The sequence below is a fragment of the Ruditapes philippinarum genome, unplaced genomic scaffold (genome assembly GCF_026571515.1).
Source record: "Ruditapes philippinarum isolate M1 unplaced genomic scaffold, ASM2657151v2 ctg93_1_1_1_1, whole genome shotgun sequence".
Lineage (NCBI taxonomy): Eukaryota > Metazoa > Mollusca > Bivalvia > Venerida > Veneridae > Ruditapes > Ruditapes philippinarum.
In genome coordinates this window covers 147,593-165,468 of record NW_026860272.1, presented here as the reverse complement: position 1 = coordinate 165,468, position 17,876 = coordinate 147,593, and the positions used below count along the sequence as shown (strand labels likewise).

The following is a 17,876-nucleotide window of genomic DNA, read 5'->3' as shown; positions in this document are numbered from 1 at the left end:
AAAGCTCGGTGCTTGATTCTGTAACAAAATAGAAAATAATGTCGGAAGTTCGGTATCCCTTTTCTAGGAGAGAATGGAAAAAGTCAGCTTTTGGTATACTGTTACGTAATAAAGAGGCAAAAATGTCAGATGTTTATATGTCTGTAAATAGATTAAATGAAAAGAAGTCTATAAGTCTTATGTAATAGTCTGTGGTTGACATTTAATGTAATAAATTATTTATTTTGTTTTTTTCTTCTTTAGTCATGGTGGTATATTATGTTTATTGAAAATTAGAAATTGTCTGATTTCTACAGGATTATGTTACAATATGATGACAGTTTCAGGGAGAAAAATACTTTTTATGACACGTATTATGTGTTTGATGCGACAAGTATATATGTATGATGCAAAGTTTTTGTGTTGCTTGCCAGTGCTGTTATATGATAAATCAAGAAATAACCACTCGGCAATGCCGCCACTTCAACGTCGGAAAGTAATCTATGAATAGCAAGCCATGCGGGTTCATATCCCCGTCAGGGACAAGTTGCTGTCACATGTGCATGCAACTAAGTATTTGCATGCACATGTGACAAGCCATTGTTAAAGTCACATGTGCATGCAAGTACTTAGTTGTTTTATCGTGTTTATAGTAATTATGTCACCTTAGCACAGAAACAGGTTATATCATATCAAATTTTGACACCCGTTACTGCACTTAGGTGCCGATTAATTACTACACTGTACCTTTTATCATTCACACCACAAGACAAAGCCCGACACCTCTGTGTCATACATGGTTATCCTGTTACTGAAGATAACTAAAATTACTGCAAAATATTACTACTAGGTCTAATGTTGCAGCGTAACTTTCATAATTTTCGTAAATATTGACAAGCTCGAGAAAGTTGTCTGATCAGGACTCCGGTGACGAGTGACGGTTGTATTTCTTCATTGTCATCAGGTCTGGTTACACCCAGATTTCTGACTTAAAACTGATAAATATGAATATATAGATAAGTTGTATGAACTTATTTTACTGAATAGATGTTATCGGGAACTCGGCAAATGTTGGTTTTTCCCAGCTGGTCTGCTAAGGTACAAGCAAAATTATACTGTTATATAAGCTTTACGGTGCACTTCCAGTCGCAATAGATTAGTAAACCTGTTTTGCTTAATTTTCAAAGCTGTAACTGTAAAAGTTTGTTTGTACCTATACCTACAGACTGATAATCTAGGAAAAACCCAAAGAGTCCATTAAGTTAAAAAGAAAAAAGAAAAAAGCTTTTTCTTCTAACCTGTTGAATTTTGTAATAGGCTCCTTTGAATTTGGAACAGTCCATTCAAAAGAAAAGGGATTTTAATATCAAAAATATCTAAAAACTGAGCTAACAACAGTAAAGAGCTTGGTACTAGACTGCAAAGAATTACAGACTGGTACCAGGCTGATTTTAAAGGTTTAAAGGCCCATTAAGCCTCAGAAATCCTTTTATTTTTGTGTCTCAAAAGATTATTATTTTTTGTGTAATTTTAAATAGTTTTAAAAAAGCTACTGATTGGCCAAAAATCATAACCATCTTTTGCTTCTGTTACTTTTTTGGCAAGTAATACATTTATAGTGATTAAGTATTTTGTATGGAAATCTAAATGTTTTGTAACATTTGCTACTATTATGACAAATAATTTCACATTTAGCGCTACTTTCTTCAGATAATATAAGCATTCTATTAATATAATCTTATACCAATATTTAAACAGTATAAAACTCATGTTTGTCCTTTCTAAAGAAGTAAATATTCATTTATTTCTGAGGCATAATGTGCCTTTAACACTAAGTATAGGTTAGTTGTGCCTGACCAGTTTAATTTGTATGTACATACTAATAAATTTTAACCAGCTTTAAGTGTTTTAAATTATTTTCGTAAACAGTCGATTTACTGGACTGATTAACAGTTTGCCGATTTACCAAAGTAAATCGATTCATTTGAAATACTGCAATCCTATTGGGCAAAAAAAAATTTCAAACATGACCGAAGCATGAAAATATAAACCAATATTTTGTCAATGCTACCAGTGCTGAACAGGGGCGAATCAGTTCATGTATTAACGGCTTGAAAACTTGACAACTTTTGAGCAACATTCATTAGATTTATTTTTTGCATTAAAAACAACTTGATGTAATAGTTTATATATCAGAAAGTTTAGCAGTATAAACACATAGTATTAAATTATCATTAATTAAGCCCTCCGTTGCATTTTTATGCTAAAATTTTGTTTCCATAAATCAGTAAACACATACGTCTGAACTAACAACAAATGCATTTAGAGGAAATAATGTTCAGATACTGCCAGCAAGAGGTTTCATGGAAAATTGTTTATTTTGCTTGCTTATATTTTATTTGTCTGAAAACAACTGTTAGTAAATTATATCTAAGACAGTGTGATTCAATTGTTTGTTTGCTTTGGTTTGATGTACTGGCAAACATTAGTACAACTTTGAGCTTATTCAAGGCAAGGCATATCAACAATATTGATATCGAATGACAAAATATCAACAACACACTGATCACGGTGCATATCCATATCGGTACCCTCTTTGTGAAATCTGCTCAAACGGTACCCTCTCTGAACATGCACAGGTCATTCTCTGCTAAAAACAAACCAGCGATGGATACCAATCCAGTAAAATTTCATTATAATAAGGAAAGGAGGTATGTCACGTAGACAAGATGTATACCACAGAACACTAGGATGTTTTATTTATGTGCTGATTTGTCATGTGCCCGATTTTCATGTACTGCAACTTCACAATAAGCTACAAAAAATCGACGTGTCTTGCTTCGCCCATCACCTCGACATATTTTTCGGGCTGAAATGAACCTGTGGCTTTATTATATATGCATCATACATATTTAATATGTTCATATACATATCATCTTCGGACAAATGGCAGTATATTGTCAAAAATAAATGTAAAATTCATAAAAACACCCTACTTTCGGTTTTGCAGCGGCACGGGCTACCTCTCTTCGTTTGAATTTTTATATCACAGGTACCCTCTCATTATTGAACACATAGGTACCCTCAAAGCACGACATATGCTTTTATTTGCGTTAATCGTTAAGTGTGTATGTAATACTTTTTACTTTAATGTAAATATTACTGGATTGGTATCCATCGCTGGTTTGTTTTTAGCAGAGAATGACCTGTGCATGTTCAGAGAGGGTACCGTTTGAGCAGATTTCGCAAAGAGGGTACCGCTATGGATATGCACCGTGCTGATATATATCAATAATTACCTAAAATCACTTGTCTGTCATTCACTTTTAGTCCTGTTTAAAAGATTTTAGTTGAAAACAATTGTCCTGTTCAGTGTCTTGTTAATAAAAGCCCATTGCATGATTTTTATCCAGACCATTTTTTTGTCATCATTGCTGTGAAAATTCCACTATGTAACAACAAATTGTATTTAATTTTAATGGGTCACTCATGAGTGGTGGAACTCATAATACCACAATTAAAAACAAACCCAGGAAATTTCATAGCAAATGTACCAATATTTGTGGCATGAAAATGGTTAGAAATTTCTCTGAAAAACTGGTAAGACGGAAAAGTGAGCATTGCAGCCTGGAACTATTTAAAGATATTAATACTATATTTTTAGCCAAATAAATGTCAAAATGAATTGTTTTCTCTTTTCAGACTTCAAACAGTGATGTAATGCTCGGACCGATGAAATTAAAACAGAAGTCCATGTCTGTAAGTAACTTTAACTTTAAAATATTATATAATGTGTATATGTATGATTGATAAGGGATAGTTCTAAAAAGTCTGTACTAGTCAGCCTTTTGGCTCTGTAATGTGATTTGAAGGAATATCATGCCAGTGTTTATACAGGCTGACAGTTTAACGTCACAAAGCATTTCTGTACAAATTAGTCACTCGGATCTCAATGTAGATAGATTGCAGTGGGTGCTTATGATGATGATCGGTGGATAGTAGTGGATGCAGTGATAATTGGTAGATAGAAGTGGGTGCAGTGATAATTGGTAGAAAGAAGTGGGTGCAGTGATAATCAGTGGATAACAGAGGCGGCAGTGATAATCCGTGGATAGTAGTGGGTAATTGGTAGATAGCAGTGGGTGCAATGATTTTATAGAAATCTTGTCTGATAACTATTAACTAATGCAGGGTTACATAATAAGCAAGTTTAATTGCTCTCTACACCAACTAAAATTACTAACAAAACTTTTCTTAGTTACTTAAGTAGACTAAGTAGTATTAATTATCATTATTCTTTGGCTCTCTTAGCTCAATAGGGAATGTGGGAAATGTGCCAGATTTGTTATGAAGGGATATTGGTTCGATGCTCAGTCAAGGCTAAATTTCTCTTTGACAGTTGAGTCTAATGGTCATAAGTCGATTAAAGAGTTTTCAGGAAGGGTGGAGACATTTATAACTTCTTGTATAACCATGGTAGCTATATAGGTCTTGGAATCCAATTTTTTGTCAGGGATTTTGAATCTGTCATGAATATTAAATTCTGCATATGCCAGTGCCAAGGGAGTAGCTGCTGTTTACCACTGCCGTCCACGATAAACCTCAATTAACCAGTCCTGATACACGCAAGGCCAACTGTAATTGTCACTGTTGTATATAAGACAAAATATGAAGGTTCCCATAATTTCATTGTAATTTCTAGATATTTTTCAGTTTTTCATTTCGAACGTGATCGTGATCTGAAATGCCAAGTCTGTCTGTCAAGTTTTGTGCCTTACCAAATTTGATAGAGCCTTTCTGCTTGTTATACGACTGCTCATTTCATTACAGTTCAATGCATTCCCCCGTAATATTTGTCTGTTATCCAAAATTGCATTAGTCTACAGTTTAAAGGACATTGTCTTTGCTATTATAAATAAGAGTTAGACCGTGTTTCAGTTTTGAAAAAACTGTCTGCCTTTCAGACATAAACAATTTTAGATACAGTCTAATATTGTAATATAATAAAGTAATTATGTTCTTTTGGAAAAAATTTTGGAATTTGCAAGCCCATTTTCTTGAAATTTAGGGAGTGTAACACTGTCAAGACAGTTCCTATAGAAGTCTGGTTACTTAATGCATTTAATGGCGGAATTGTTCGTGTTATTAGAATTTGTTGCTAAAGAATATCAACCCTTAAATTAACCGGCTGAATGTTTTAAATGAATAGTCCAGCCAAATACATTGTTAATTTGTGGGATATCAAGATAATATTATAAAAATTAGAAGTTGGTCAGTTAACAGTATAGAGGGTGGTCCCGGCCTGGCTCTTAGCTGCTTACTGGTGACAAATGTTATATATATAATCAGGGTGAATTTAGATTTCAAAAATAAAATTACACTTATCCCATTTTTAACCCTTACCTCCCTAAATATTGACCTATACAGTGTGTCGGTGCGCATAACACCCAATCAAACAAACGAACAAACTTCCCTAACTATCTGAAATGGACTTGTTCATCTTTCGATCTGGACTGAACCATTCACTTTGTATGTTGCTGGAAATGCTTGTATATTACTGGAAATGTTTGTATATTGCTAGGAATGCTTGTATTTTTCTGGGAATGCTGGTATATTACTTGGAATGTTTGTATATTGCTGGGAATGTTTGTATATTACTGGGAATGTTTGTATATTGGTAGGAATGCTTGTATTTTTCTGGGAATTCTGGTATATTACTTGGAATGTTTGTATATTGCTGGGAATGTTTGTATATTGCTGGGAATGTTTGTACATTGCTGGGAATACTTGTATATTGCCAGAAATGTTTGTATATCGCTAAGAATGCTTGTATTTTTCTGGGAATGTTTGTATATTGCTGGGAATGCTTGTATATTGCTGGGAATGTTTGTATATTGCTGGGAATGTTTGTAATATATAGCTGGGAATGTTTGTACAGTCAACTATCGTTATCTCGACATCGCTTTTTTGGATATTTCGTTATCTCGATGCAATTTTGAAAGTCCCGATTTTCTTCCTTCTTTATCTATATTGGAAATATTTGTTTATCTCGATATTTCTATTTCGATATTTCTCGATGTAAAAATTTCAGCCCCAACAGTTATTTTCACACTATTAGCCTTTGTTTATCTCGACTAATAGTTTCCTTTCGTCTGTCCCCTTCAGACGTGTGAAAAACACAATCTAGACGATAATTGCTCAATTAATAGCGCGTGTCATAATGACGATTATGTTTGTAACAAGTTTAGCTGTTTTTATAAAAGTTAATCTTTTTAGCGTGTTGATTGACTTATGTCCAAAATGAGTGAATGTTACATTCTTTTTAAAAATTCAAACACTGTATCAATTCATTATGACTTTAAATGTAAATGAAATAGTGAAAGTATAGAAACGCTATCGTTGCAATATTGTTTCACAACATCACCACCAAATCAATCAGCGGTAGAACAATCTCGAGAAAGACCCGATAAATAACCCAGGAGGATATCCGAATCAACCATATCCGATATCCGATTCACTATATTGGTGTATTACTGAGTAACCTCACTATGTGTTTTTTATCACAGACACCCGTATTTCCGCTGGTAAACATCCGCTAATGTTACTTTGTTAAATATTGACTAGGCCTATGAAAACAAGACATAGGGATATTATAGTTTATTTGACATAAGGTATGCACATGTCTTTTGTAAAAATCAGTTTCGCTTCGTATTAACCCTAATATGTTTATCTCGACATTTCGTAATCTCGATATTTTTTGGACGGTCCCAATGACTTCGAGATAACGAGAGTCAACTGTATATTGTTGGGAATGCTTGTATATTGCCTGGAATGCTTGTATAATTCTGGAATGCTTTTATATTGCTGGGAATGTTTGTATATTCTAATATTGCTAGGAATGCTTGTGTATTTTTGGAATGCTTGTATATTGCTGGGAATGCTTGAATATTGCTGGGAATGTTTGTATATTGCTTGGAATGCTTGTATATTGCTGGGAATGCTTGTATATTGCTGGGAATGCTTGTATATTGCTGGGAATGCTTGTATATTTCTGGAAATGTTTGTTTATAGATAGGAATGCTTGTATATTACTGGAAATGCATGTATATCGCTGGGAATGTTTGTATATTGCTGGGAATGTTTGTTTATTGCTGGGAAAGTTTGTATATCGCTGGGAATGCTTGTATATTACTGGAAATGTTTGTATATCACTGGAAATGCTTGTATATTGCTGGAAATGCTTGTATATTTCTGGGAATGCCATCAGAGATTTCTGAGTTTCTGGAACACTTGTATGTCTTTTGGAATGTTGGTATGTTTCTATGATTGTTTGAGTGTTTCTAGGAATGTTTGTGCATTTCTAAGAGTGAATGTAAGTAAATTTCTTGGAAGTCCTTGTATACATTTGGAATTGCTTGTATATTTCTGGGAAAGCATTGTATGTTTTCTGGAAATGCCTTTAATATTTCTTCTGGGAAATTTGCATGTTTCTTAGAATTCATTATTTGGTTTTGAAAATCATAATGAAGCATGTTTAAAATTATTGGAAGTGATTCTCTTTTTAGATTCTGTTCATGTTTTTGTATGAATTATAAACTTGTTTTATTGTTTATGCTAGGTGTTCCTGTATAAGATTTTGCTTTAGCAAATATAAATAATTTTCAGGTTTTGTCTTTTTCAATATTGGGTTAAACAATTTATCAGTATTGGCCTATACAGGTTTTTCGAATTTTTCAATGGAGACTTTTAGATGCCACTTTGTCCTCTTTCCATATGTTCTTCCTTTCCATAAAATAGTGTTTTTCAAAGTTTCATCATTAATTTATTTAAAGCATGGATATTTTTTAAATATTTCACCTTACAGGGACCTCTTTTTTGGGTTGGATTACAGCTTAATTGGCTCAAGGTCAAGGTGAATGTTACTGTGGTTGAAAACAGATATTTATACCTTTTGTTATTATGGTTAAAACCATGTTTGAGCTTTGCCAATGGCAACGCATGTTTTGAAAATAAATATTTTTGTTATTTCAGATACTGCTGGTATTCTCCAGGGAGGACTACCAAAGTGATGCCTTGTATTGGGCGGCAGAAAAGGCAGGCTATAAATGTAACATATCTCGGAACCCAGAGAGTGCCCTGGAATGTTTTTTATCGAAGCAACATGATGTTGTGATTATTGACCACCGGAATAACAAATTGTTCGATGCTGAAGCTCTTTGCAGGTTTGGTTTTTACTGTTAGAGTAGTTAATAGACTTACTCGGGAAATATATTTGGGTTTTCCCAAGCTAATCTGGAGATACAAACAAACTTTTACAGTTATAGTTTTGAAATTAAGTGCAACAGATTGAGTTATATGTTCTGACTGATAGTGCACTGTGAAACTTTAACTGTAAAAGTTTGTTTTTAACCGAGGGATTAGCATGGAAAAACCCACATTTGCCGAGTTCCGGATAACATCTATTGATCTACATGTATTGATCTCTCCCCCAGATTTTGTATAATGGTCATGGCCTACTTCTAATTTCGGATTGTCTTTTGTTGACTTTGGGGATTTCATGATTGGAGAAAGTTTTGTACAATTCTTGTCCGGGCATTATCTTGTTCTTGTTGTTTCCTTTTCTTTTTCAATTGAGTTCTATCACATTTTTACATTGAATATCTTTGACTTTGCAATGGCACATACTCGGGGCGCATAATGCTCCAGCAGACGGAGGTGTTTTGCCCAAGTGCGATTAAATAGGGGTATACGGTAATTTGAATTTTTACAAGAAGTATGCTTAGAATATATCATGTGACGAGAATCTTTTAATTTAAAATTGGATTGTGATGCAGCGTTACTTTTCTGCATTAAAATAACAAAAATTATCTTACCGAATTGGCACAATATCTGTTATTTCTGAGACAAAATTAATACTTTCTTGTGAGGAAACATAGAGTGGGTGGTTTAACAGTGACTGTAAATTAATTATAACTATTGATATTCTCACTGAAGAAATTTAATAAAGGTTTTTATGAAAAGACAATTTCTTTCGTTTCAATTGTAATATGTTATGAATAGTTTTCTATCTACAAAATTAACGAGCAGAATTTCTTCTACAGAATAAATTCAAGAGTATTTAGTATTTGAGATTGAAATTGTTAACACTTAAATTGTCAATAAATAAAAAATATTAAATGAAATTGTCTTGTGAAAATATGGTTCCCCATTCTGTTTTGAATTTTAAACTCTTCATTGTTGATTGCAAAATCTAGAGTTTTGTAGTGAAAAATGCAGTTAAGTTTAGTCATATTAAACAGTCATTCAATCTTGCCTGTGGTCTTAAACTGATGGTTTTTGACAAGTTTGGCATTTTTTGCTCATCTCGGTATTTATTAAAAATATTAGATTATTTAAAAAAATGGAATGTTTTTGCAACCTGTATTGAGTCAGACCAATATGCACATTATTTGGTAGCTCAATTTTTGTAATGTTTTGTATTTAATTTTGATGTAGAAATTCATTTAAATGAACTCTTCCAAATCCAAAGCTCCATGGGAAAGTTCATTTCACAAATTGAGTTAGTTCAGTGTTCAATCTCTTAACGAACAAAAATATTTAACAAACAAGTTGTGCTATAATCTCCTATTCTTTCAAGAAAGGAAGCTTTTCCACGCAGAGAAAATTATTTTTAAGTCAATCTTTTCGGTACCATAGGATGTCTCGTTATTTATAATTATTTTTTGTCTGTGCGTTTCTTCATGCCTATTTCCCCGAATTCATTGTAAGGCTTCCTTTGATGGCAAGAATTGATTTTCCATAGCAGTCAAATTACATTCCGACTCTGTCACAAGAAATTCCAGAGGATTGAAAGAGACCTAATACTGAAAAACTAAATTCCTTAATTTCCATCAAAATTAGTGTGGTTCTGGTAAATTAAAATTAACAGCCAATTTGACCTGTTAACTATAGGGAATTGTTGTCGACCTGTAAGAAGTGCCGTGGACTTTTATAATAAATATATCAAGAGCTTTCATTTTGTTTGCCCTGAATTGCCGAAATTGTTCCCCGGGTGACAAATATGAGACACAGGTCTTGCCGTAGACTATTTTTATGTCAATTTGCCTGTCTTTCTTATAAATGGTTACTTTGTCTGCATTGTGTTCTTGATTTTACGTCTGCTGCATTTACACAGTTTTTTTACCCCTGTACATGTTTGTTTTGTTGTGAACTAGGGTAAAATTTGCTTGGTCTTTTTTTGGATGACGGACTTGACTTTGGACCCCATTCATCTATTGCAAATAGTTCATCATTCCTCCTGCCTGAAACAATGTCCTGTATATTCAAAAGATTATCAATGAATAAAATTGCTATATATCATACAGAAATATTCATGATTAACCAATCCCACTAGTTTTGTTCTCCGAATTATGCTCTATTTTGGAATATATATCCCCTAAGAATGCTTTGAGGAGGTAACGCAGGATTTATATGTTCACATATAAGTAATAACTCTTAATTGTCTATGATGGTGACGCACTTAACTATGTCGTCTGCTTAATTTATAATTTTGAAGTTAAAATATCTGTAAACTAACAACAGGGATCGTAATTTAAAAGCTTCGCAAGTCCAATGTTATAGCAGTATAGCAGGTAAGTTGATGGTGTTTCTTGCCCCTGCAGATTTAAAAGACTTTGAGCTTAGAAATCAGGGCCAAGTTCAAGTCTTTGGTGAGGTGATTTATTTTTTAACTTCAGCCTAGACTTTATATAAAGCTTTAAAGCTTCGAAACAAAAGTATTTTATTAAAAATCTTCCTGATTTAAAGTTTTAGAAGTGTAAGAGTAGTTTTTAGGATTGACTAGCATCAGACGCGATGAATAATTATGCAGTTTAGTTATTATATGTGGTGACACACACAGGTGTTTACACATATGCCAAAAACAAAGAGGTAGGCTCCGATTTTGGACCAGCACATCCATGTGGTATGACATATGACTTTAACCCTTACCAAGCTAAAATATCTTGAATTAACACATCCATCCTCCAAACTGGACAAATCCATTTATCATTTTTTATGGATAATTTCAGAGTAATAATAAATAGTGCAGACGATGATCGGATGTCCGCACTTATCGGAAGTGACGAAGTGTGAAAATATTTTTTCTCACTATTGTAGTATTTTTACATAGATCTTCCTCCAGCTGATGATGGACTGATCCAAATTCAAAGCCAGACAAGTCCATTATACAAATTTAGGCTGAAAAGGTTAATCATATCATAACTTTGTGAGAGCCGTCTGCTGTATTAAATAGCTCTGTGAAACAACTTTCATGCCACAGGATCCATTGCAAGATAGTTGATAGAATCAGTTACAAGTTACAGTTTGCCAGTTTTTTTTCTTGTTTCTGCATTATTCATGGTAACAGAGTATGACATAATTACTGATAGAACTCTCTGATGAAAGCAGACGCCAGTCGCTATGTAACCCTCATGGGACTTGTGCATAACATGATTATGGCATTTAAATTTTCAGACATTCATGGTCTTTTGATATACTGCACAAAAAATCAACCAAACTGCAAGTATAAGTAATAGCCTTGTGTTCGATGATTAAAGCAAGAATATCATAAAATCTCGTCCAATATCTCTGCTGATTTTCTGTGAAATTAAATGTTAAGCCCAGTGAAAAGATTAATGACAGTTTTTTAAGGATTCGACCGAATTATTGATCATATACGTGCAATAATATTATATAAACATTATAACAATATAATATTGAATTTTACTAGTATGAATCTGACGAAGTTTGTTGTCTCTAAATCAAGAATTGTTGTATGTAACCGAAACCTCACTTGCATTACAGAATCATGTTTGAATGAATTAGAGTATAAATATTATTAAAGTTGCAGCCCTTGTTTCTTACAAGAGTTACAGCACTTGTACAAAAAAGGTCATCGATATTTTTTTATTTGATCATGATTATGCATTACCTTTTCATCTGCTGATTTTGCATTATGGACTTCTCTAGAAGTGGCAGCCCTTGTTTCTTAACAGAGTGCAGAAAGAGTTACAGCCCTTGTACAAAAATTCATTGAAATTTTTTGGTTTGTTCATGGTAATGCATTTCCTTTTCTTTCGTCAATTTTGCTCTATGAACTTATCCAGAAGTGGCAGCCCTTGTTTCATAACAGAGTTCAAAGAGAGTTACAGCCCTTGTACAAAAAGGTCATTGAAATTTTTTGGTGCATTTCCTTTTATTTCACCGATTTTGTATTACGGAATTTTCCAGATTGATATTTATCATTGTACTTTAACAATTTATTGTATTATTAATTCAACATGGACAGCCATATTGCACTTATCACAGTACATTCATAGACAGCTGCTAGCAGATTTCATTGCTCTATTGTCCTTTCTCGTTCTTTGCTCGACTACATGTATATCTGCAACACACACCTTGCTGTGATAATTTTTCAATCAAATTACAGACTGTCACCAAACATTATCTCGATCTATCTGATCAAATAAAATAATGATTTTCTTTCATTTATTCCCGCTCAATAAACTGGCAACCTGTTTGAGAGATAGGGATTTATATGTAGCTGGATTTTCAATACAAATTCAAAGTTTTCTGAACACGTACGATGCTCATGTTTTAAGATAAATGTTACAAAAGTACATCGGTTTATATAGAACTAGCATAATATGACTTGTATAAATATATTCTTATATACATGTTTATACTATTAATATTCATTATAATCATGAACTGACCAAAGCTTTATTTATCATACAATATTTTGACCTTTAAACATCAAGGTTATTCAAAAAGTACCAAATTAATAGGAGCTTGTTGCCTTTTTAAATCAATTAATTAGAATTAATCTGTCTACTATTAGAATGTAGTTTGAATGCTGAAAATGGCGGCATGGCTAAGTGGTTAATGAGTTGGACTAGTAATTTAAGGACCTCTAGCCATTTGGATTCATTCCCTGTCAAGGATGAGCCTTTGTTTCCATGAGCATGAAACTTTACAATCAATGCGGGTTCACTCACTCACGGTGGTTCCCGGAGGGACGAATTGGAGTGTGTCTTTCAGTGTATAGCTTCTTACGCAATAAAAGTAATATTAATTCTGTATATATATTGATGCGGAATTTATGAAAACAAAAAACTATGTTTTTTTTCCGCCAAAATAGACTGCCAATGGTTATCTGTTGGCAAGTCTTTGCAGACCTACCAGGTTCTGATATTATTAGGTGACCTTGAACTTGAATATTTAAGTCATGGTATGCCTAAAATTATTAAAATTCATCAATTTTAGAATGGTGGTGAAATGAATTTTGAAATATGCTGAAAAATATTGTTAAAGGAATGAACAGGTTTGAAATGTTATTAATAAAGTTTGTGAAATGATATATAATGGTGTATTTTCCACATGCTAGTGCCATACATCTCCTACGGATTAAGCCTATCATTTGCAGTTTATTGAACTCTGTAAAAACAAGGCACTCTGTCACCCCGGATCAATTGTGGTAAAAGAGTCTTTGAATGGAATAAACAAAGTTGTGTTCTGTATTCATATCCATTTTGCACATTTCTGAATCGTTATTGGCTTTCAATATGTGGTACTATTCTTCATATAAAATTATTTGATCCCAATGGTGTCTTATTTCCTAACATGTTAAACTAGCCTAGTGTCGGTGTCCATCAATGACATATGTATCTGTTGCCATAGCAACAAACTCTAGTAAATGGAGAGGATTTAGAGACGAAAATGAGGTTTGTCTCCAGTCAATTAGCCTGCTTTACATACAGTACGCTAGCGTACAGACTTGAATAACAAAGTGCCCGTAATGGTGAAAACAGTTTTTAGCAATGCATAAATCATTTGTTAATGCCAGGTTTCTTGTTCAATGAGGCAATTATTGGCTGCATATTAAAATATCATCATGTTTTGCCAGTCATTTGCATTTTCAAAAGAGGTACTGGTTTGTTTGTCCCAAGTTTTTCTAAATTATAGATGATTTATATAATACAAATCGTGAAAAATGCTAATTATTGACCGAGGGAATGATTTTGCCATATGATATATGATTTGATATATAACTCCTCCATTATTGTGATTAATTTGAATTTTCATAGGGACTGTTGACTAACTTTCATGTATTGTAAAAAGGCCGTCTGTAACTTTGGCGTCTACTTTAATAGGTAAGTTTAACTCAGGTGCCAGATAATAAACCAGGGGAGATAATGTTTCCAGTTGCCCTTGTCATTTTCTGTGTTCCTAGATGAAAAAGTCATAGTATCGCCTTACCATATAATATTTCTACAAATCAGAAAAATGTTTCAAAAATGAAACCATACATAAATCTGCATGATTCTTTATTATACTGATGCTTTTGTTCAAAATCATTTAAATCTAATGCTTTCAGCTACTAGGATAAACTCCTGTTATCCAACACAATCTTCCAGACTCGGCTTTATAAGTGGCTCAATTCAAGAATTTTGATGTATTATACCTCTGAAAAGAACTTAACTTTAAGTCTACTGTTAGGAACATTAATTGCACCTGAATGACCATTGAAGACCAAGATCAAATCACACATTCAGGCTCTGTTTGCTACTCAGTCAGTACTTATTTTAAAATTTACCTCAAAAACAATGAATGGTTTTGTCCAGATTAAAAGATTGGACAAGTCCTTTTCAGACATTTCGGTTAGTATGATTGAATTTAAAAAGAATTTAGACAAGACCATTATATAGTCAAGGTCATACTGAGTTTATCTGATCAGATTTTGGAACATTTGACTTGAGTTGTAATTCAAATGAAATTTGAAAGTGAAATTTGAAGCTGAAAAATCTCTGAAACATTTTTTTATTGATCCCATTTAGGTTAGTTTTAAATTTAAACCATCATTAAGTAATTCTTTTCTACGAAAAAGAATATTGACTTGAAGGCTTCTTAGAACTCACACAAGTTTTTCTTAGAAAAGAATGATATGCTGAAAAAATTTCACTTGACCTACTTAAGATGTTGCTTATGACTGAGTACAAGATCTGTCTTTTATCTGTGGCTTAGCGGTGAAGGTCATTTGCCCCTCTTCTTTTTGGGTTCGAATCGCGTCACATACTTTGAACTCTTTCATGTATTTTAGGAAGCTATCCAGCTAGCTCATGGAAGGGTTGGTGGTTTCTACTCACATACTGGCTTGTGCCTGAAATAATGCACAAAGTATTCTCCGCCGCCCATAAAGCAGCAAAGTTACCTTATATGACTTTACCAGTTAACAGGACTGTGATGGAGTTGGCAGTAAGCCACATTGAATTTACCAGAGCACAGTTCAGCTGCTGCACGTTCCTGGGCAGACTGTCAAGCAGATTACCAGTACTAGTTGCTATCACTTTTTCAAAGAACTGTAACTTCTGTTCACATGCCAGAGCAGAGCTACAGTGCAAATGACGTTAGAAAGGATTTTATGATCAGTTACAAAGAAAGTCTCAGACCTGCACCATCAGGGAATCGAACCTGGATCGCCCGATTCACAGTCCAACGCTCTACTTATTGGGTTAACTGGACAGTTATTACTTTAACAGTATTGGTTATGACTATAATACCCAAAACAGAATTTTAAAAGATATACCCATCTTTAATACGGATAGCACCGTCTTGTGACTGAGCATTAGTTTAGTCAATATAATTAGCTAATGTTTTGAAGTTCCATATATTTTTGTTTAATTTAGAATGCTTTGAAAAACACAAACTAGCTGACATCTCATTGAGGTATACATTATTCATTATATATGTCTATGAATCTATTGAAATGGATATGTAAATTTGTGAAGCATTGGGAGCGTCATAATGGAACTTAACTTAGATAAAAGAATATATAATCCATTCTGTTCTATGTATGATAAGCTCTTTTATTTTGTTTAATTTCAGGTCAATACGAGGTACAAAAGCAAGTGAACATACGGTAATAGTGGCAGTCACAAAGAGACAGTAAGTAAAATAATAAAAGTTAAGACTTTAGATAAATCAAAGTATTCGTCTTACGTGTAATATTTCTTCTCGTGAATTGTGATAACAATGTGAGTGAGTTTAACTCTTAGCCTGCTGGCAGTGGGAAACCGTGGTTCTATCCATGGAACCGGTGCAGACCGAGTCCAACCGACTGTTGTTTGTCTGCACTTGCCACATGGGTAGAACCAGTTGTCATCAGTAAGCTAAGAGTTTAGATTTCAGCTGCATGTCAGGGGAACGATGGCTTAATGGTAAAGATGTCTGCCTCTTAGCCAAGTGATCATGCGTTCGAGCCTTATTGGGAGCGGAGGACCATTTTCCTCATATGATACCAGGGGACTGGTTAAATCCTGGAATTTGACTGTAGAGTTGTTCAAATATGCTTCTAGTATAATTGTAATTTACATTACAATGGAGCTAAGATAAATGTTTGAAATAAACTACATTTTAAGATGCAAGATTTATTCCATGAGATAAATGTATTAACTTTACAAATGATCACTAACCACCACCGCCGCCTCTTTTAGAAAATGTTACACTTACACTCCTGGAGTTATGAGTACATTCAAGGGTGAAATCTTTAAAGATACAGTAGACCAAAAATAATACTTTATCATACAAAATGAGATGAAACCATTAAAGCTGTGACTGTTGAGGTCTAAAAAACCTGTTGTTTAAAGTTTGTTTGATGAAAAAAAAAGAATGAGAAAAAAAAAAAAAAGAATGAGAAAGCAACATGAATCAAACGGGGCCCATGCAATTGTTTCATTAATTATAGTGAAGTTAATGGAGTCGTTGTAATATAAAACTTTTCACTTGCTTTAGAACCAATCTCTTTTTTAAGTGTTTTTATTTTTCTTCCCAAGTTTCAAAAGCTCAATGTATTCCATTCTTATTTGATATTTATGTTGGGTGCATATAGATTTGCACTTGATTGTCTTTCCTATGGTCACTCTGTCATACTGTTCATTAAAAGACTAACAAATCAGTGGAATATCTCGGCACCCACAGTCATGTCCTATGGACATATTTCTAGTTTTCTATGTACATCTTTATTTTGAGATTATTAAGTTATTCATTTTCTTGTTTCGTGGAATTATATATATTTTTATCTTCCATGTCATTGAATATAAAGAAAATATTCAGATATTCAATATCTCATATAATATAACTATCCGCAACTAATAATACAATATCTTTTCTAATAAATGTTGTTTAGAAAGCCTACCAGCTTATGTATTCATTCTCCAGTCTTTTATAAGTGATTGAATCGCTAAATGTTATAGGTCAAAATCTTCTCTTTTTATGAGGCAGAGTCTATGTTAAGGATTTTCCAAAGAGAACTCCATAAATTAATGATAATAGATTTTTATAATTAACAACACATGTAATCTTCATTAAAATGAATGGGAGATCTTGAAATTATTCTTGAATCTCATGTAAGAATGTTGTATGTAGCATATTAAATTATTTTCAAGATGAAAATTAAATTTGAAGAAAACAAGTTATAATCAATAAGGTTAAGTAAAAGTACTGCATCCATTTTAAAGTAAGTATGAATGAATTAAGCCAAAGTATGAATAAATTAAGCCAAAGTATGAATGAATTAAGCCAAAGTATGAATAAATTAAGCCAAAGTATTAAAGAATTAAGCCAAAGTATGAGTAAATTAAGCCAAAGTACGGATAAATGAAGCCAAAGTGAAAGTGTGAATTAATAAAGCCAAAGTATGAATTTATTCAGACAACTTTTTTCACTATTAATATGAAAAATGACATGATCTTGAATTTGTTGTTTATTTTTTAACTGAGGTCTGCCCGCTTAGTTCTGTTAATGGTGAGAATCGGATTTGTGATCCAAGGATAGCTGGTACGATCCTCAGACGGGCACGG

At 33.2% G+C, this 17,876-nt stretch overlaps 1 protein-coding gene across 6 annotated transcripts in view; it reads left to right on the top strand.

The window, feature by feature from the left end:
• LOC132759467 (high affinity cAMP-specific and IBMX-insensitive 3',5'-cyclic phosphodiesterase 8B-like) overlaps positions 1 to 17,876 on the top strand; it is a 126,511-nt gene that overhangs the window by 72,224 nt on the left and 36,411 nt on the right. For all 6 annotated transcript variants that reach the window (XM_060751231.1, XM_060751230.1, XM_060751233.1 and 3 more), the window contains 3 exons: positions 3,682 to 3,738; positions 8,011 to 8,201; positions 15,904 to 15,963. In XM_060751231.1, the coding sequence (XP_060607214.1) occupies positions 3,682 to 3,738; positions 8,011 to 8,201; positions 15,904 to 15,963 (308 nt within the window). The remainder of the gene's footprint in view (positions 1 to 3,681; positions 3,739 to 8,010; positions 8,202 to 15,903; positions 15,964 to 17,876) is intronic.